This window comes from Myxocyprinus asiaticus, chromosome 38, assembly GCF_019703515.2.
Source record: "Myxocyprinus asiaticus isolate MX2 ecotype Aquarium Trade chromosome 38, UBuf_Myxa_2, whole genome shotgun sequence".
Classification (NCBI taxonomy): domain Eukaryota; kingdom Metazoa; phylum Chordata; class Actinopteri; order Cypriniformes; family Catostomidae; genus Myxocyprinus; species Myxocyprinus asiaticus.
Window position 1 is genome coordinate 3,652,860 of NC_059381.1, and position 21,168 is coordinate 3,674,027.

The 21,168-nt window shown below is 37.2% G+C and overlaps 2 protein-coding genes across 3 annotated transcripts in view; both read right to left on the reverse strand.

Annotated features, from left to right (window-relative positions):
• The window catches only part of ntng2b (netrin g2b), a 102,127-nt gene that overhangs the window by 14,576 nt on the left and 66,383 nt on the right, over window positions 1-21,168 (reverse strand). The window contains exons 6-11 of one of the 2 annotated variants that reach the window (XM_051678129.1): window positions 20,498-20,704; window positions 17,143-17,211; window positions 13,418-13,549; window positions 12,154-13,281; window positions 11,670-11,846; window positions 11,254-11,328 (exon numbers count right to left, since the gene is read on the reverse strand). The exons of the other annotated variant lie outside the window; for it this stretch is intronic. Coding sequence (XP_051534089.1) covers window positions 11,254-11,328; window positions 11,670-11,846; window positions 12,154-13,281; window positions 13,418-13,549; window positions 17,143-17,211; window positions 20,498-20,704 — 1,788 coding nt within the window. The remainder of the gene's footprint in view (window positions 1-11,253; window positions 11,329-11,669; window positions 11,847-12,153; window positions 13,282-13,417; window positions 13,550-17,142; window positions 17,212-20,497; window positions 20,705-21,168) is intronic. 2 annotated transcript variants of the gene reach the window in all.
• On the reverse strand, window positions 7-5,589 carry LOC127429277 (sphingosine-1-phosphate lyase 1-like). The gene is made up of 4 exons (XM_051678227.1): window positions 5,241-5,589; window positions 4,891-5,037; window positions 4,468-4,588; window positions 7-3,299 (listed from the first exon to the last, which is right to left on the reverse strand). The coding sequence occupies exons 1-4, from the start codon at window positions 5,534-5,536 to the stop codon at window positions 3,135-3,137; spliced, it is 729 nt and encodes a 242-aa protein (XP_051534187.1). The 5' UTR covers window positions 5,537-5,589; the 3' UTR covers window positions 7-3,134.

The window sequence follows — 21,168 nt, forward strand, 5'->3', positions numbered from 1 at the left end:
AAGCAAAAGAGCAAGCAGCAAAGTAAGAAACACTCTCTTTAAATAAAGGGTTAAAAGAAAGATTAAAAGAGAAAGAAAAGGATGATGCAAAACAGATAATGGGATGAAACTGATGTGTCCAGGGAGACCAAATTTGATGGCGAATTAATGAAGAACTATTGCTTCTTTTTTTGTGTCATTTTGTGTCTTTTTAGCTGAACCTACAGTACTTAAATTGAGATGTGTGTGTGTGTACTGCTGACAGGGTGATATCTCGGACACTCTTACGGGAGTCTTTTCCAATCCTCATGCACGTGTGTGTAGTGTTTGTGAGGGTGTGTGTGTATGTTTGTTCCACCGGGATGTTGGGGAATCTGATGACAGATGTGTTTCTCTGAAACAGCTGTTTCTCCATCTTCTAAAGCAGATCTTTTTGTCACACAACTGGGCTTCTACCTTTCCTGTTCACACCTGTCCTGTATCCTCTTTTATGTCTTCTTCATACCATCATTTACAGAGAATCAATATTTAGTATATAGATGAGCCATGATTCAAAGTCCCCCTTCTTATTTATTTAATCTGAATCTTAGACCTCAGTGTATTGGGAAACATTGACAAATCGTGAAGGGCCTTAATTTGACAAACTCAAACATTAGTCTTTTAGAAAAATACAGTATTTGGATCTGTGTGAATTGAATATGACAGTCAGATGTGTGAAATATTTCACTGGCATTTGAATAGAGAAACAATATTCAGTATAATCCATTGTAGGATTCAGACTACACATAGCAAATAGTTAAGTATGGAAGTAAATTCATGACTAAAGTCTTTGTTGGATAAAAGCATGTTGAATTGCTCTAATCGAAGAAAATAAATGCATTGTATTATCAGTGCTTGCATTTAAATGCATTGAATTTACATTTCTTGCATTTTGGGAGGCTGAAATTTAGCATGGTTGTATTTTTAAGCATTGAATATTTCATTTGGAACCATTTCACAACTAATTTCATTATTAAAAATTAAACAATAAATATTCACCTTCCAAAGTTCATTTCCAAAATATTCAGTTCATTTGAAAATATCATCTAGATTTTTCAACAGGTAAAATTCAGCCCGTTCTATTTCGCTTAACAAAATTCGCTAATGAATGAAAAATTAATTAGGCCTAAATCAATAAACAATAGACCTACCTTTGTGCACAAGTTGGTACAAAGTGGCCGCATGATATAGTAATAAATTCAGAAGTTATGATGTTGATGTTATACTGTATCTACGGGGAAATTGTCTATCTTGGCGCATCTTCCCACATTCCTTCTCTTACAAACCGTCATCTTCCTCTCTGACACTGAAGGGCGTTGTCACACACACATTGTTATGCACTGATGATCAGTTTGGGCGCAAAGTGCAGCTCTCTGCTTGATCAGATAATGTTTGTACATTTACCCTATGTTAATGCTTCCACCGCCCTCTTGTGCACATGAAATAGGCCGGCCAACACGTTAACCTCTTTATACTTTTTATACAGTCTTCACAGACCCTAGAAGCTTGCACCCCATGGTCAACCCACAGATGATAAATGAAATATTGCAAACACACATTTGATGAACAAAGCAGTGATTGTGTAAAAACAGTAGATCGTAGCCTCCAGCACAAAAATAATTACAAAACTACTGTATGTATTTAATTATGTAGTTAATTAGTTTGATTATTTAAGAAAATAACTTTGAACATTTCTCAGCAAGCTAAATTACATGTATTTATACAGTTATGCACAAATCTATGAATGAGCGACACTATACGGTCAGATTTCAGCACTTCACAATGGACAGCAACTCTTAAGAAGCACTTAAAAGTGTGTCACACATTTGTGTTTAGTGCAGGTTTGGGAAACACACAAGAAAAGGAAAGAGCGTTCGCAACTTCACATGTAGAGAATTCTCTTAAGAGCTAAGACCCATAGTTATCGGAAAAGACCCATAGTTATCGGAAAAGACCCATAGTTATCGGAAAATCACACAGGCAGCCTTTGTTTCTCGTGATCAATGCACTTGGCTGGAAGTGCTCTCCGTTTCAGTTTTAAGTGCTTAGAAGCAATGCCAGCTTAGAAAGAAATGGCATGCAAAGAAAATAGTGCAAAATAACGTACATAAATTAAGAGAAATGTCAAGTGATATAAAGCTCTCGGTCCTTCATTACACATGCATTTTGTGGGTTGTGGTTTCAGGGGTGACTGTTGCCATATATACAATGAACAAGAACTCCATTGCACCAAGTCACATACACACACATATTTGTATTTATTAAAACCAATGTAATTAAACACAGATTTAGTTATCCAAAGTTTACCTTGCCTCAATGAAAAGTGACCTGTAAACACTCTTTAATTAAGATGCAGTTGACCACAGATTTTAAACTGGGCTCACTTTGTTTCTTTAACTGTTGCACTTCAAATAGTAGTTAAATAAAATCATCAGATAGTCAATTAAATAACAGAAGTCAGTTGAATCATAATCAGATGTTACATGAGATGAACAAATGATAAAATAAAAACAGCACTTATGTTTACTGTTGATTTGTTTGTCTTTGATTTGCCTACGAGAAAACCTGATGCAAATTTTGCGCAGCATTTATTTTTATTTGTTGTTTATAATTTCATTAGAATTAAGTGAAATATTTTTGGGTATGGTTTATGATTAGCATTGACGACATGTCACCCATTTTCTCAACTACATTTTCTAACATGAATATGATGATTATCATGAGAGCTATTTTGCATGTGACAAAATGCAGTTTATTTTTATTTGCAAACTATTAGTATGTTCTGGCAGATTTAATTGGGTGGACCGGGACGCATTTTAAGTGCTCCTTAAAAGAGTTGCTGTCCACGTGTGAGGTGCTGAAGACTAAGATGTCCTAGAACCTTCACAGACTCACACAGATACTTGTGCAGCTCCCTTTATAGTTTTAAGTACTATAGAGAGGAATAAGGATGGTCCTCTGTCACAAATGCCAAAATATCAGGTGACTATGGCTTATACTTAAACTAGTTAGTTGTAAATAGGTGACTGAATGGACAAAACAAGTAAATGAACGATTAGATGATTGTGGTGAACATCCCTTCAGCCAGCTAAGGGTGGAGACCCTGACAGTCAATCTCAGTGCACTTTGGAGTTGCCATTCATGTGGTTCTTATGATTTTTGTGGGTCTTGCTTTGCATCTTGGGCACCTCAGTGCTATAGAGGCAGTCCAAAAAGCCTTGTGAGACTTCGGTCACCATTGACCGGTCAGGAATAGACTGGGCCATGCCATAGATGGCTCCCTGAAACATAGAAGAAGAATACAGAGTTAAAGTTGCTGTAAGCGATTTCAGCCATTCTACTTCGACTAGACTGAGCTGTTGAATTAGCCACACCCCATCTTTCCAAAATACAGCACTCCAAAGATAATAAATTAGCTTTATTGAGGCCGACATCATGCAGACAGGGTTGTTTAAACAACAGCAGCAAAATAGCATCCTCAACAGACAACTGTTATGAACAACTTGACTTAAAAAATGGCAGTAAGCCTCAATAATTCACTGCAACTACAATACTATGAGAACACACAAAATGATTGACAGGTCGAAAGCGTCATTGTCCGCCGACACATTTTTATTTGCTGTTTACAGAGTCTAGAGCTGTCACAAAGGCAACTGAGATATCTTACAGCACTTATTTCATTAAAATCTTTCAGGGAGTAAGACATTTTTTTGCATTCTTTCCATGAACAAAAAAAAAACCTCTTACAGCACCTTTAACAATGGCTATTTTATTATGGTTTATCAGTCGAGACTATACATGCCACAAATAGTCTGAACTGGACTGGTTTGCCAATGTGCATTTAGACAGCAAAAATATATTTACAGTACTGTGCAAAAGTCTTAGGCACATAAGATGTTTCACAAAAACATTTGTCTTAAGATGGTTATTTATATTTGCTACTTAATGTGTCAATAGGAAATATACATTTTATACTCCCAAACATTACTTTTGCAAATAGAATAGAAGAACAGGGAGCCCTGCAACAGATGGCATGGCCCTCACAGAGCCATGAACATCGGGTCAGTCTGGGATTACACGAAGAGACAGAAGTAATTGAGACAGCCTAAATAAATAAAAGAACTGTGGCGAATTCTCCAAGAAGTCTGGAACATCCTGTCTGCCAACAACCAAGAAAAACAAGTGTCCAGTTGTAAGTAGGAGAACCAAATATTGATTTAGCTCTTTTTCTGTTTACTGGACTTTGTATGACATTAACTGATTAATGAAAACTGTTTATGCCATAATTATTTTAAGAAATCCTCACTTCGAATGTTTTTCACAAGTGCCTAAAACTTTTCCACAGTACTCTATATCTAAGGATCTCTTTGCAAAGTAATGTGCAATATGTCATCAAATCAAGACAGCCTGTTTCCATATGAACTTTTGTCTACTAAAATGGAAGCTCACCATTCCAGTCGTTTTCTCATTTGGATTCTTCATGATAATAGCTACTTCTTTCTTCACATCATTGATGAACTGTTCAGCTACACCAGGCTGCGTGTGAAGCATTGTTACACAAATATGTATGCTGAAAGAGGAACAACAAAAGAACAAATGATCCATATAACTTTTCTGAACAGTGCATTTTTTCTCTTAATACTGTAAAATGTTAGAGGTGTAATGTATAATGTTTTTTTTACAGAATTAATGCATTGACAGAACTGTTTTTGATTGAGTTTTTTGTTGATTTGTTTTGCTATTTAAAATAAACTTTCATGCAATTTAAGCGCCGTTATTATGTATAACTTTTGAGTGTTTGAGTGTAACCTTTTACCAATAGAAAGTGGTCGAGATCCAACAAAAAATAGATATTCTCTTTTTTTACCATACCTAGATGGGAACTGCAGAGTGTTGAGATTCCAGCCCTTTGATGTCAGTGCATTGGATAAGCGGAAGATATCAAAGACATTGGAGCCTAGTGCCACCACGGACACCTCTGGATCTCCAAACACAAAAACCCCCTCCACTTTACGGATTCTGTGAGTAGAAAGAGTTTTTTAGAGGTTGTTCTCTTTACAGATTCACTGCACACACTATCCATTCTATAATATTATAATGTCTTGCATATTTAGGCAAATGCTGCCTGAAATATGAACATTTTTAAATGAGTTGATTATACATTCAAACCAACACCTTTTCTGTGTCTCCTATTTACAATCACACATTACATTATTACTGACCCTGTTTTGATTTTGTGGGCCGTCTCAATGATTTTCTTGGTGGCCTCAACGTATCCATTCTCACCCATGTGCATCATAGTGGCCCAACAGGCAGCAATGATGCCCCCAGGGCGAGAGCCAGCCATGGATGGAGATGCATAAATTCCTCCCTGCCAATCAGGTGCAACAAAATACTGATAGTGGCGATATTTCCTGTCACAGTAGAGCACCACTGAGGAGCCTTTTGGGGCATAGCCATACTGTGGGGAAAGAGACATTTTAGAATATAAAAAAACTTTGCACTGACTTGTCTCCATTGCATTGATGTCTGGACATATAACAATACAAATGTCAGTTGTAATTCAGTCAGAGAAATGTCTTTTCAAATTGAACATCTACATAATCTTTAAATGTCAACTTTTATTTTCAATTTCAATTTTCAGTAGAACTTGCTGCTCATCACAGTAACATCATAATATTTGTGCATAACTTTATAAACATTTGTAATTTACCTCCCTGGAAATGTTTAAAGATATTTTCATCCTAATTAACTACATAATTACATTTTGTTTTGCAATAGATTTGTGCAGAATGATTGTGTATTTATTTTACACAATCAATACTTTGTTCATCAGGTGTGCATTTATATGCATTTGTAATGTTTAGTTTTCACAAATTGCTCTGTGGTTCGAGATGAAAGATTCCAGGATCAATGAACACAGTGGACGCTGTATAGTCCTGCCAATGACATTAATTGATTATAACTCACCTGCGCTTTAGGGACATTCACCAATTGAGAGGTCTGGTCTTTACTCCTAGAGGTGATAACGGTGACAGAAATGTGGTGCTGCACAACGCGTGGTGCGGGCGAGAGCGCCCTTGGGTGTCAGAAAGGAAGAGGAGACGATGAGAAAAGTAATTGACATTTTTCTGCTCTCTCTGATTTTATTTTATCTATTCATTCATTTATATATCTCTTTTATGCATTATTATTATTATTATTATTATTATTATTATTAACATTGGCTGGGATTCCTGAAGCACTAAGAAGAACGTTAGTAGCACTTAAGCAGTACTTAATCTCTAAGACATGTTTCCCAAAAGCATCGTTATCTAAGTAGTTCGTAAAACGTTCGTAAATTAACGCTCTTGAACCGTTCTTAAGCTCATAAAATACAACATAAACATACAGTACTGTGCAAATACACAGTGATTGACTACACTACCTACAAAGCACACTGAGTCTACTTCACTGTGTATGCAAGGATACCTTTTTTATTCTCTTCATCTTTGTCCTCTATTTTATCTTCCTTGTCCGACTCCTTTTCAAAAGGCTTTACTTCACCCTCTTTTTCAAAGGGTTTCTCTCCCTCAATTTCTTTTTCCGAAAATTTCTCCTTCTCACTCAAAAAGCACATAACATTTGTCTCAAGATGGTTATTTATATCTATAGCTTTAGTGTGTCAATAGGAAATATAAATGTTAGACTCCCAAACATTACTTTTACAAATAGAAAAGATTAGAATAGAAGAACAGGGAGCCCTGCAACATATGTCATGGCCCCCACAGGCCCCCCCACTGAACATCGCGTCAGTCTGAGATTACATAAAGAGACAAAAGCAATTGAGACAGCCGAAATAGACAGAAGAACTGTGGTGAATTCTCCAAGAAGCTTGGAACATCCTCTCTGCCAACAACCAAGAAAAACTGTGTTCAGGTGTACCGAGGAGAATTGGGGCTGTTTTAAAGGCAAAGGTGGTTACACCGAATATTGATTTAGCTTTTTTATGTTTACTGGACTTTGTATGACATTAAGTGATAAATGAAAACTATTTATGTCATTATTTTTGAAGACATCCTCACTATGCAACATTTTTCACAAGTGCCTAAAACTTTTGCACAGTACTGTATATATATATATATATATATATATATATATATATATATATATATATATATATATATATATATATATATATAAATATATATGCTGCAACTTAAACTTTCATGATCATCTTAATTAACACATCGTTATTTTACATAGAGAATGCCTGTTTTCCAAAACAGCACTTAGATTGCTCATTATAAAGTAGAACTTCAATGCTTCGTTACGGGAGCTGTCCGGTCCAACGTTGAAACCTTGGCCAATATGTCCAGGAGTTTATCTTCTCAACATGACAATAATGCGGAAATACTGACAAGCATGGAAATTATATGTAAGCCGAAAGTTAATGAAGATCACAGCATTTAAATAAATAAATAATGATGACTTTGTTAAGATGGGGTTTCAGATTGATGCTCAGCTTTATAGAGATTAATGATAGAAATGCATGTATGTGAATCATAATAAGGGTCTCTAATGTTGCCAAAAGTGTTTTTGTTTTTTTGCTGGAAACTGAATGCACACGGTATTGTCATTGTTCTATTTCATAAAATGCATCACACATTTATTTCTTTTCCTAAATTAAGTTTTTGAATCAGTGAATGTGAAACCTGGGGTAGTACTTTTTGTCAGTTAGTGCAAATTGTCCCTTCATTTACCTGTGCATTTGTCTTCTGGATTTTGGAAAATAATTATGTAACATTCTAAAATAATTTAATCACATTTTATGACTAAATATTAAGCCTAACATTTGGATATATTAACAAGCCCACCAACTCCATTGAAAAAAGTGTCATTCATTTGTTTAGGCTAATAAATTCATTATAATGTAACGAAGGGCTAAATAGAAAATAAATTTAGAGCTAAAAAATTGTTACATTTGTGAATGACAATTGTTGTTAAAATTACAAAAAATTTCTCATTTTTTGTGCTTTAGTTCTTGAACACAGTTTACCCTTGGCACACCCAAAGCCTTGTTTCTGGCTATAGCTTTCCACTGATCCAAATATATCAATACAAGTTATTAAATGTTCCTTATTCTCTGATAAACTGTGAAAATACAAGAAAGATTTGCACTTATGACTTTACAGCGGTTCAAAGCCCTCGTTAAATTTATGATGTTTTTACTTTACTACTTTGATGCTTTTTGGGAAACGCGCCGTAGAGATTAAGTACTATTTAAGTGATACTAATGTTCTACTTAGTGCATCCGGAAACCCAGCCATGGACAAATAAGTGAAATGAGACAAAAATGTTTCCAGTTGGGACTGGTCACCTTACTACATTATACGTAATGCCTACCTACACAGCAATCAGCTCTTCAAACATCTGAGTTATGTAATAACCTGGACAATGTTTGGGCAATCTTTTTATAAACATTTTAAAAAGCCAATGCATTCCACATACTGCTCTGCGCTTTACTACAACATAAATGCATCCGCTCCGCGCGGTCCAATGAACTGAACTGTGTGCAGCTTCACAACAAATTTTGCATGCAGATGCGAGGGACATCAATAGGCTTTTTCTAAAACAGACAAATAATATTTCTCTGGCACACTTAGGTTGCATAAACTCATGACTACGCAGAAGTATGTTGGCAGGAAGCCCTGTCTATAGACCCTTCCCTAATACGGTTTGTGTCATAGGCATTCCTTAGTCTGGTTGCTTAATGAGAGAGAGATAATATGTAGTTGCATTAAAAGTTGAGTAGCGGTGGATAATTATTCTGTTGCACAGCATTGAGGAACTGATGATGACACGGGTTGACCAATTATTGGAAAGGTGCGTTTCATGCCCACCCACATGTGCAAATCAAATATGTATCTATTTTCTATCCATGAACAATCTTGAAAAACAAACTATCAAAACATACGCGGCTGTTCTCTCTACCTGTATCTTTGGTGTTCAGCAGTCAACAACCGATCGCATTGCACCACCTACTGGTGAGAACGAATAGCACCAGGTTGAGATTGTGCATCGGTACTCTGCTGCTTTTCCTGCAGTTCCCGGATGTGGAAGTTTGAATTTCCAACTGAATTTGAACCACTGAATTTGAGGAAGCAAATTTTGTTAAGCGAAATAGAACGGGCTGAATTTTACCTGTCGAAAAATCTAGATGGTATTTTCAAATGAACTGAATATTTTGGAAATGAACTTTGGAAGGTGAATATTTATTGTTGAATTTTTAATAATGAAATTAGTTGTGAAATGTTTCCATGTTGCTTAAAAATACAACCATGTTAAATTTCAGCCTCCCAAAATGCAAGCACTGTAAATTCAACACATTTAAATGCAAGCTCTGATAATACAATGCATTTCTTTTTTCGATTAGAGCAATTCAACATGCTTTTATGCATCAAACACTTTAGTCATGAATTTACCTCCATATTAAGGTTGCGTAAAACTTCAAAATGTTTGTATAATGTGTCTGTTTTTGTTCAATGAAAGGCATGCTCGTTCTCTAATGATCTTTAAAATTGAAGTTGCTTTATACAAAAGCACATTTAAATGCACTTTTAATCTAGACCATTTAATAAGTATTCAGAATTCTTAGTAATTTCAGCATTTTTATTTTTTCAGAAGGTTTTCAAATATTTATTTGCACTTAAAAGAGAGAGAGAGAGAGAGAGAGAACTCATACAGAGTCTGTCTCAGCACATAGGAACAGACAAAGCGATAAATAAATGAAAGCTTTTCACATACACACACTTACTGTACCTTAGATATCACAATATAGAGAGAAGCAGAGATGGAGGAATTGATGAAAGAGAGTTAGAATAGAGGGGACAGGAAAATGGCACAATAAAAAACTTAATGAGACAGAGTCAACTTGTGACATGCTATGACATGTTCTAGAACTCTACAGTACAGCTCATTGACTGACAAATCCAATGTAACCTGTTCCGGAACGGTTACCTATCATTCTAATAAACACTTATATGTCCTAGAACTCTCTGCAGCCAATTAATTTTCAAACAATAACATGTTCTAAATCTTTTCCGAGTTACATATACTGTACCTCCTAGGCCACTTCTTCACTAATAGAAAATTTCCATTTCTTAACGTCACTGTTTTCCAAAGTATGCTGCACTAGAGAGCGTTTTTAAAAGTTCCTCCACCGAAAAATCCCACAAGTTCCACTGCGGATGAGAGGTATAAACTTAACAAAATCAATGCGTTTTCAAACAAAAGCTTATTAGTGTGAATGTGGCCTTGACTTTGTGAAACACTGTAACATTCTGGAATTCTTTGTTGTCTTTAAAGGGATAGTTCACATTAAAAATCATTTACTCACCCTCATGTTTACTTTCTTTCTTCCATGGAACACAAAAGGAGATTTTAGGCAGGATGACAGCCTCGGTCAACATTCACTTTCTATGTGTGGGAAAAAAAATGATGCAATGAAAGTGAATGGTGTCTGAGACTAACAAACTGTATAACGTCTCATTTTGTGTTCCACGTAAGAACGAAAGTCACCAACATGAAGGAGAGTAAATGATGGAAATTTAATTTTTAGGTGAACTTTAGGTGAACTATCCCTTAAATAATAATAATAATAATTAAATACTTTTCACTGTTACCTATATTTTTAATAAACATTATAACATGATCTAAAACTTTTCAAACAATTTTAGATGTTCTAGAACTCTCCATAGTAACCAACCTCTCATAAACTTTTCTTTTTCTTTTTGCCGACTGTGATGATGCATTTCTACCTTAATTTCGCAGGGTAAATACTGTATAGCTATTTTTTATAAGTATTTAATGTATATTTATATGTCTAACTTTTATTATATTAACCTGACATTAATAATAATAATAAAAAAAATGATCAAACAAGTCACCACTGCTGTGACCACTTGGTTTCAAATACAGTGACAGTAAATTTGGCATCGTCGTAATACATCTCTCTCTATTTTTTCCTCTTTTGGAAAATTGTGGAAACACAATAGTGGATTTTCTCTTTCTTGTAGCAAATAGTAATGCAAAAATAATGTTTTCCCATGTACCTCTATTTGCCACGTTTACCCATGTAGTTTATATACTTCTGCGTGTGAGAGGGGTCCATAAAAACTGTTTTATAAGACCCCATACACAGAGCATACTGAGTTCTCTTTCACTTTTTCACATCTCATATCACATTTTTCTCACCTTTAAAGTCATCATATATGATTCCTTTTAGTCGCACTGTCTGGGGCTCTCCAGATAATAAGAACTTCAGAAGCGCTTCAAAGGATGAAAAGTCATATTTTACACTTTTATTTAGAAACACTGCGATCGAGGCAACGACAAGCAATTCTTCGGCTATCAATACACACAATTACACACACACTCACTCACTCACTCAGGAGGTTGTCTACTTACAGAACCCCTGTAAGGCACATTTATTGGTGCAAACTTACTACAAGGAATTTCTTCTATAAATTATGCAATATAAATTATAGTATGCTATAGAAGTACTTAAATGCTTGAGTGGATGTTCTAGTGACTACGCTGTACATACACAGTGATTGACTACACCACCTACAAAGCACACTGAGTCTACTTCACTGTGTATGCAAGGATACCTTTTTTATTCTCTTCATCTTTGTCCTCTATTTTATCTTCCTTGTCCAACTCCTTTTCAAAAGGCGTTACTTCACCCTCTTTTTCAAAGGGTTTCTCTCCCTCAATTTCTTTTTCCGAAAATTTCTCCTTTTCCTCCTCTCCTCTTTCACCCTTTTCCTTTGAGGGTTTGGAAGGTACTAGATGAGCAAAGATAAGGTCTGAGTAATCCATAGATAAATTGGGTCTAAATTAGACACAAAACGATGATTTACCACTTGTATATAGATCAGAAATGCCATTTTAAAGTATGTTGTGAGTGGGTAATTTACATCAAAAGACACTTTTTTTAGGTGTAATAATCTTTTTATAAGTCTACAAAGATTCTTCTTATAAGGTAATGATTTTTCTGGCCATTATTTCTACACAAAAGCACTCAAGAAACAATTCCTAAAGATTTCTACCCTATATTCTACGGTCAGTTTGACACCACTTGCGAAGCCATACCTTTATCATCTGTCTGTTTAACAGTGCCTTCCTTCTCCCTTTCTTCTTCTTTATTTCCTTCCTTCTCCGAGAATTTTTCTGCTTCCTCTGTTTTTTTTGGTTTCTCTAGTTTTGGCATTACAGGTTTTGCTACTGAGATTTCAGGGTCTTGTACTGATTTGTCTGGCTTGACTAATGGTGAAATTGGCTCTGCTTTTGGTGCGACAGACTCCGATATTGGCCAAAAATACTCCAGCACTGGTTGGCCAGATTCTATTTTTGGTGGGACAGATTCTGATATTGGCTCGACAGACTCCCATATTGGCTTGATAGACTCTGGTCCTTGCGGGACAGATTCTCTTATTATCGGCTCTGGTTCTGGCTCAAAATATTCCGTTATTGGCTCGACTGACTCCGGTAATGACTCAGCAGACTCTGGTATTGATTCAACAGATTCAGGTAGTGACTCAACAGACTCCGGTACTGACTCACCAGACTCTGGTAATGGCTCGGCAGACTCCGGTATTGATTCAACAGATTCAGGTATTGACTCGACAGACTCTGGTTGTGGCTCAGCGGACTCTGGGTTTGATTTGGCAGATTCTGATATTGACTCAACAGATTCCGGTATTGACTCACCAGACTCTGGTAATGGCTCGGCAGACTCCGGTATTGACTCAACAGATTCCGGTACTGACTCGACAGACTCTGGTTGTGACTCAGTGAACTCTGGGTTTGATTTGACAGATTCTGATATCGACTCAACAGATTCTGGTATCGACTCAACAGACTCTGGTATTAACTTAGCGGACTCTAGTATTGGCTCGCCAGACTCTGGTTTTGGCTCGCCAGACTCTAGTGCTGCCTCACCAGACTCCAGAATTGACTCATCAGATTCCGGTATTGACTCAACAGACTCTGATACTGACTCAGCTGTCTCTGGTATTGACTGAGCAGACTTTAGTATTGACTCTGCTGACTCTGGTATTGACTCAGCACACTCTGGTATTGACTCCGCTGACTCTGGTATTGACTCAGCAGACTCTGGTATTGACTCCACTGACTCTGGTATTGACTCAGCAGACTCTGGTATTGACTCAGCAGACTCTGGTTTTGACTCATTGGACTCTTGTATTGACTCAGTGGACTCTGGGAATGATACAACAGATTTAAGTATTGGTGTAACTGGCTTACTAGTGACTTATAAGATGACTCAAGGACTGAAAACACAGCAGATAAACAGTGGAATAAAAAACACATTAAAGTACTTATTTGATATTCATACCAATTTCTTCCCTTTTTCCCTCATTCTCCTGAACACTTTCCACTCTTTTAGATTCTTCTTCAATGACTTGATCTTTCTCAGAAACCTCCTCACCCTTCCCAGAATCCTCCACTGGGCTTGCTGAAGAGAATGCTTGGGGGCAATTAATTGAGATTATCACGGTGTTGGAACATACACATACACACACACAAACATATAGTGAGCTAATTGTGCTTTACAAGCAGCTGCCGAACAAACATAAAACTAACTGGCAATAACTACCTATACATCAATCAGTTCACAATATTTACATACCACTATACTCAATTAATATGCTCACTTCTCAAAACAATCACAATGCACATGATCTACTGAACAGACCACACTAAAATAATTTTTTTCACCCCTACACTACACTTTTCACTGTCCACCACAAATTAAGAAAAGGTCACCATACTACTACCACATCTGCACACCTAACAATACCTTCCTCTGTCTTTTTTTCCCTTTCTTTTTCAATGGGAATTATGTTTTTTGTAGGTTCCTCGGGTCTGAGTTTAGGTCTTTGAGGGACTGCAGTTTAGGAGAAAGGTAATGTCACTTTGATATTAAGAGCTGTGAGAAACGCTTCAAGATGCACAGATAGCATTTCTCTTTATCTATACAACAGTCTAATTGGTACCTTTTTCTTTCTTTTTGTCTTGCTCTTTGTCTGCTTGTTTGTCACTGGGTGTGGAAATCTTTACTGGTTCCTTCGATTGAGGTTTGGGTTTGGGTGGGACTTCAGACCACCAGGCAGAAATGTTTTAGAAAATGACAGATTTTAGGAAATACAAAATTCTGTTTGCAATTTTAAAATGATAAAGGGTCAACTGAGATTCTAGATTCTGCATGTTTAGCATAAGTTTGTTTAGGGGGCCTGTACCATGAAGCTAGCTGAACAAACTCAGGGTTTCAGGATTGGCTTCGAATTGACAAAAACAAACCAATCTAATCAGGCTTAATTGGTACCACGTGGCTGCTCATCAACTTTCTCTGTCAACTCAGGCTTTGGTCCCAAAATGTAAGATTAGTGAAGTATTTAAATATCTTCAAAAAGCACAACAAGAGATTGTTGTAAAAATGTGAAAAATTAAAATGCATTTACACTGCACAAGAGATCACCGTGATATCATGAAGAATTAAAACACATAATTTACACAGCACAAGGGATCACTGTACAATTATGAAGAAATTACACCGCTAGAAGAAACACATTAGCTGCTGCGATAGCTCAAGAGGACAGCTGAAAACATATTCTGAATGTGATAAAAATACAAAAAGGACTTATATATCAATACATACATGAATTCATATACATCCACAACAAGAACACAGGCGTATTCATTTTAAAAGCTTTAAAACTTAATTTAAAATTTAAAAGCTTTTGAATACATCTAAATTGAAAGCTTATTATCATTTATTACTACTAAACATAAATATGGGCTTCTACTGAATAATGAAAAAAGTAAGCACTCTGAGTACCGTATACAATAACTGGTATGCAAATATAAGATGAGTTGTTCTTTTTTAAAGACATATTTTGAGTACAGCTTATATTGAACTTCAAGTGGAATACTGTTATTCATCTCTAGTCCATGAAATAATGGGTTTGGGTGACATTCATGCCTTTCTATAGCCATCTTGTGGAGTGATTAAGCATTATTGGGGCCTGGGTAGCTCAGCGAGTAAAGATGCTGACTACCACGTCGCTGGAGTCGCTAGCTCGAATCCAGGGCGTGCTGAGTGACTCCAGCCAGGTCTCCTAAGCAACCAAATTGGCCCGGTTGCTAAGGAGGGTAGAGTCACATGGGGTAACCTCCTCGTGGTCACTATAATGTGGTTCTCGCTCTCGGTGGGGCGCGTGGTGAGTTGTGCATGGATGCCACGGAGAATAACGTGAAGCCTCCACACGCGCTACATCTCCGTGGTAACACGCTCAACAAGCCACGTGATAAGATGCACGGATTGACGGTCTCAGACGCGGAGACAACTGAGATTCGTCCTCTGCCACCCGGATTGAGGCGAGTCACTACACCACCACAAGGACTTAGAGACCAAATTGGGGGAAAAAATAAATAAATAAATAAAAATCTGTCATTATTGGCAGGTATTAAATTAATCCAAATATTATGTTTATATTTCATAGATATTTTTATATTTTATGGCTTGAGTAGGTAAGTGAAAAACAATTATAGTGTGTTTAAATAAAATACAAAACTCCATCTGCCAAAAATCTATATTTAGACTCTCAAATAATACTTTATCACGAAGAGTCGATTTTGTGGATTTCTAAGTTTTTTTCTGTAAAGTGAGGTTTAAGGGACATGGGGAAGTGAATTCATTGCATCAGAGATGTCACTTTACTCTCAGCTGTGTGGTTGAATATCTGTTAGCGATCTGTTACCCAGAACAAAACTTGCTCCGGAGCAGGTTAGCCGTGGAGTGTAAGTTACTCTGGCGATGAACACTGGTGTAAAGGCCAGCCCACTTTCATGGTACAGGCCCCAGGCCTTTCTTAGCAGTATTAATATATTATTTTATATATTTACAGTGCACATATGAAAAAACTACTACTACAGTATATGTCTACCACTACCTTGCATTGGACTAATATTTACTGCTCTCACCTTCTTTAAAATATACACCTTTTTTGACATCTTTTAAATCTTTTTTCTCGTTTGCTTTTATTTGTGCTTCTTTCTTTTTTTCCTTTTGTTCATCTCTGACTGGAGGTTTAACCTTTTTTCCAGAATTCTCTGCATTAGGCTTTGGAGGTGCTGAAACAGTGAAATATCCCATTAGAGTCGACACACATCTTTCATTTATTGTGTGTTAATGTGGTCACCCTCACACCATAACTCATCATTAATTGCTCTTATGCAGTCTGATTGAATATACAAGATTTTCCCAAATCCATTTAATAGATCAGAAATTAGGATGTAACAAGCAGGTTTTGAATTGCACTAAATATACACATTTAAAGTCACATTGTCTTGCAGCTTTACCCCCTGTTCTCCCTAATGCACACAAGCAATACTTGATATTCGAGACAAAAAACTCCTTGTATTCAACACACACCCACAGTACCATCAAATTCAGCATGCAATGTCTAAAAACTTGAACTATAAACACATACAAATAATCTACTTTCTAGGGACTGTGAGGGATCTAGGCCAAATAAAAAGCATTAACAATCTATTTGCGGGGGCCTGGGTAGCTCAGTGAGTATTGACGCTGACTACCACCCCTGGAGTCGTGAGTTCGAATCCAGGGCGTGCTGAGTGACTCCAGCCAGGTCTCCTAAGCAACCAAATTGGCTCGGTTGCTAGGGAGGGTAGAGTCACATGGCGTAACCTCCTCGTGGTTGCAATTCAGTGGGGCGCATGGTAAGTTGTGCGTGGATCGCGGAGAGTAGCATGAGCCTCCACATGCTGTGAGTCTCCGCGGTGTCATGCACAACGAGCCACGTGATAAGATGTGCGGATTGACGGTCTCAGAAGCAGAGGCTACTCAGACTTGTCCTCCACCACCCGGATTGAGGTGAGTAACCGCACCACCACGAGGACCTACTAAGTAGTGGGAATTGGGCATTCCAATTTGGGGAGAAAAGGGGATTGTGAAAAGTGCTGAAAGTGTGATTTCAGCACTGTAGAGAGCCATGCAATGAAAACATCTACAGCGCAGCTACAACACTACCTCATTACCTTCCATATCTGTCTTATTCACTGGCTTCACCGGTTTACCTGAGTCCTTTTTCTCAGGTTTTGAGGCTTCTGGAGGGAGAAGTTACAGATTGAATATTTAGAAGATTGTTTGACTAATCACCATTAAAGTTTCAATATTACAAGTCACAATATAACTGCTTGAAACTACATTGCCCACAATTTATTGACTAAGAATACAGGTAGGGGAAAATTTGAGGGACCAAAAAAAAAAATAAATAAATACATATATATATATATATATATATATATATATATATATATATATATATATTTTTTTTTTTTTTTTAAAGAAACTATAACATATATATACCAATGGTGCATTGGTTTTAAAAATGTGTGCTTTATTAATGTGATTAAGCTAATACTTGTGCACATACAAACATCACGGTGCACCACAATTGGTCACAAGACACAGGCCTACTATAACATGTTTTTGCTCTCATTAATGTCAAACTTGTTGTGATGTGTATGACTTAAGAAGACTTGGAATCAGGGTTGGGAGGGTTACTTTTGAAATGTATTCCACTACAGATCACAGAATACATGCTGTAACATTTTATTTGTAACATATTCCGTTAGATTACTCAAGGTCAGTAACGTATTCTAAATACTTTGGATTACATATTCAGCACTGGTAAATTTTTTCACTTGTTTTGACTATAAAAAATCTGCCAGTACAGTAAGACAAAAATACATTCTCTGAAAAAGCTTATGCAATGATCTTGTTTTAAGAATTGTATTTTTATTTTTACAGAAAAACAATACAAATATTCTCATCAAGAATAATATTTTTGCCCTAATATCAAAGGTCTTACTAGAGAAAAAAATATATGATCTAATGTTGATTTTCGTGACTACGCACGCCCGGCCCCCAATCGGGCTAATCAGCCGAGGAGAGGGATAAGTGCAGCGGGATGCGGCAGTTCGAGAGAGAGAGAGCCACATGCAGCTGCCGCATCCCTCTGCACTTATCCCTCTCCTCGGCTGATTAGCCCGATTGGGGGCCGGGAGTGCGTAGCCCCACCCTCCTCCTCGTCACAAAATGTTTTCCAACTGAATAGACTAAATATTAAATGGAAAAAATTACAATAAAATGCAAAGTAATCTCTTCAGTAATCAAAATACTTTTTGAATGTAACTGAATTCTGATTACCAACAATTTCAATTGTAACTGTAGTGGAACTGTAGAGTTACTAATATTTTAAATTTTATATATGTAATCCCGTTACATGTATTCCGTTACTCCCCAGCCCTGCTTGGAATATAGTAAACCAGTTGTATGGACTATTTTATGATACTTTTGTTGTTCTTTTTCTTGTCATTTTGGAGCTTTAATTGTGTTAAAAAGAGAAAAATGTACATTCTTTAAAAATTCTCCTTTTGTGTTCCACGGAAGAAAGTCATACATGTTTGGAACGACATGAGGGTGAGTAAATGATGACAGAATTTAAATTTTAGGTGGACTATCCCTTAATTCTGCAATCGCAACTGCAATGACTAATGTTTGTTCACTAAGTCTCAGACGATTGAGGGAATAGTTTCTAGAAAGGAAAAATACCATAAAAATTATTTGTGCATTATTCTCAAGTTTTGTTAAAGGGGGGGGTGTGGGGTGTGGGGTGGGGGGCCTGGGTAGTTCAGCGAGTATTGACGCTGACTACAACCTCTGGAGTCGCAAGTTCGAATGAGTGACTGAGTGACTCCAGCCAGGTCTCCTAAGCAACCAAATTGGCCCGGTTGCTAGGGAGGGTAGAGTCACATGGGGTAACATCCTCGTGGTCGCGATTAGTGGTTCTCGCTCTCAATGGGGCGTGTGGTGAGTTGTGCGTGGATCGCGGAGAATAGCATGAGCCTCCACATGCTGTGAGTTTTCGTGGTGTCATGCACAACGAGCCACGTGATAAGATGCGCGGATTGACGGTCTCAGAAGCAGAGGCAACTGAGACTTGTCCTCCGCCACCCGGATTGAGGTGAGTAACTGCGCCACCACGAGGACCTACTAAGTAGTGGGAATTGGGCATTCCAAATTGGGAGAAAAGGGGATAAAAAGTTTTGTTAAAGGAATATTCTGGGTTCAATAAAAGTTAAACTCTACTGAAAGCATTTCTGGCATATTGTTGATTACAACAAAAAACAATTTAGATTTGTCTCCACTTTTCTAGTAAAAATCTGGGTTACAGTGAGGCACTTACAATGGGGCCAATCCGAAATTTCTAAAATACAAACTTTTTCAAACGTATAGCCACAAGACATAAACAATATGAGTGTTAACATGATTTAAGTGTGATTAAATCGCTAACTAAACTTTTCTGTGTAAAGTAATATCAAATTTTACAACTTCATTGCCATGATAACTCCATAAACTCCTCTAAAACCCTAAACGAATGTAAAAAAGTATGATTTTAACAACTTTACAGCTTAAATAATACATAAGTTTTAAAAGAAGATTTAATGTAAGTGCTTTTTTGCCTTTAAACCCTCCAAAAATTGGTCCCATTAACTTCCACTGTTAGTACCTCACTGTAATCTCGATTTCTGTTTTTTTTTTTTTTTTTTATAAAAGGAGGGATGAGCATTATGACACAAATGCTGTCGATTAAGCTTAACTCATATTGAACCTGGAATATTTCTTTAGTTTGACTTTAAAGTCAAGGGGTATATCATCTGTATGAAATCATGAACGTTAAATTGCGAACATTATTTTGACAAATGAGTTTGTTTAAGTGCTGTTGTTTGAGGTACACAAAAGCTCATACGTGTAAACATCAATGACCATGCTGTAATTTTATCCACACATGTGCACGGCTGCATGCAACTGGGACTTTTAAAGATCTCCACGTTTATTAAATCCATCCGAGAAGCTTCTCTGTTTTTCGTCTCAGCTGAGCAGTTTATTCACCCCTGACGTTTTCTGATCTGAGCTTGTGCATCTCACGGTAGATGGAGTTCACTCGTTAAACGTCATGCAGTATTCATTCCTCTTGTGTGTACGCCTGCTTTGTTCAGTGCGTGTGTATGTGTGCAGTGGTTCATTTTTGTTTTATATGCGCAGTCCGTCCTAATCCGCTTTGTGCCGAAAGATGCAAAGTCACCCTATATTTTGACAGTGGAAAACACTGTCTAATTGAGCATTGATTTCCCACTGTGCACACACTTTGCAGCCGTTACCCGCAATACTCTAGGGGTTGGTTGGAGTAGATGACTTACTGGCAACAGACTCGCTGAGCTTTGGCTTGGCTACAATGCTTTGACTGCCAAAACAAGTGCTTGAAAGAGGCTTCTATAGAATACTAACATCGAGAGCGCACACACAAACCTACTAGCCATAACATACCTTTGCTCTCTGGAAGTATAGGAACAGGCCCCTCCTCCAGGGGTGTGGCTTTTGGAGGCGTGGCCTCAGTGAGAGCAGGTGGTTTAGCTAGCTCAGTGGAAGGATTGGGAGAGGGTGTGGTTGGGGGCGTGGCTTCAGTGGATGTAGGAGGGGTCTTAGACTCTGTTGTAGCTATAGTTTGTGTTTCAATGGTTGGTGGAGGGGCATCTAATAGGATGTAAGAGGTGAATGTTGTAGAAATGGGTTAGAGAAACACAAGTCAGCATGAAACACAAAAACAAACTGCTGAGATAGAAAAAACCTCTTGCATTTTAAAATCTTGGCTCTTGCAGTTCCTTTTATGTCACATAGTGGGCATCCCATTACCAATGGGATCCCACTCTGCACTGCATGAGGCTGTTGTGTTTAATCCATGTAGTGTTAGAAAATTAAATCAGTGTGTCATTTTTTATCTGATTACAGCACATTTTCAAGGTCTCAAGTGATATGCAGTTAGATTATCAAGCAATTTAATAAAGACTGGACTGTTGGTGTGTGTTTGTGCTGTTGCATTTGCCGTTGTGGTGGATTAAGGAACATTACATCATCGTTAAGCTGTACTAGTACACTAAGGAAACAACTATAGTTTATGTAAAGTACATTCTCTGGATATGGTAGTCTATGACAAACTT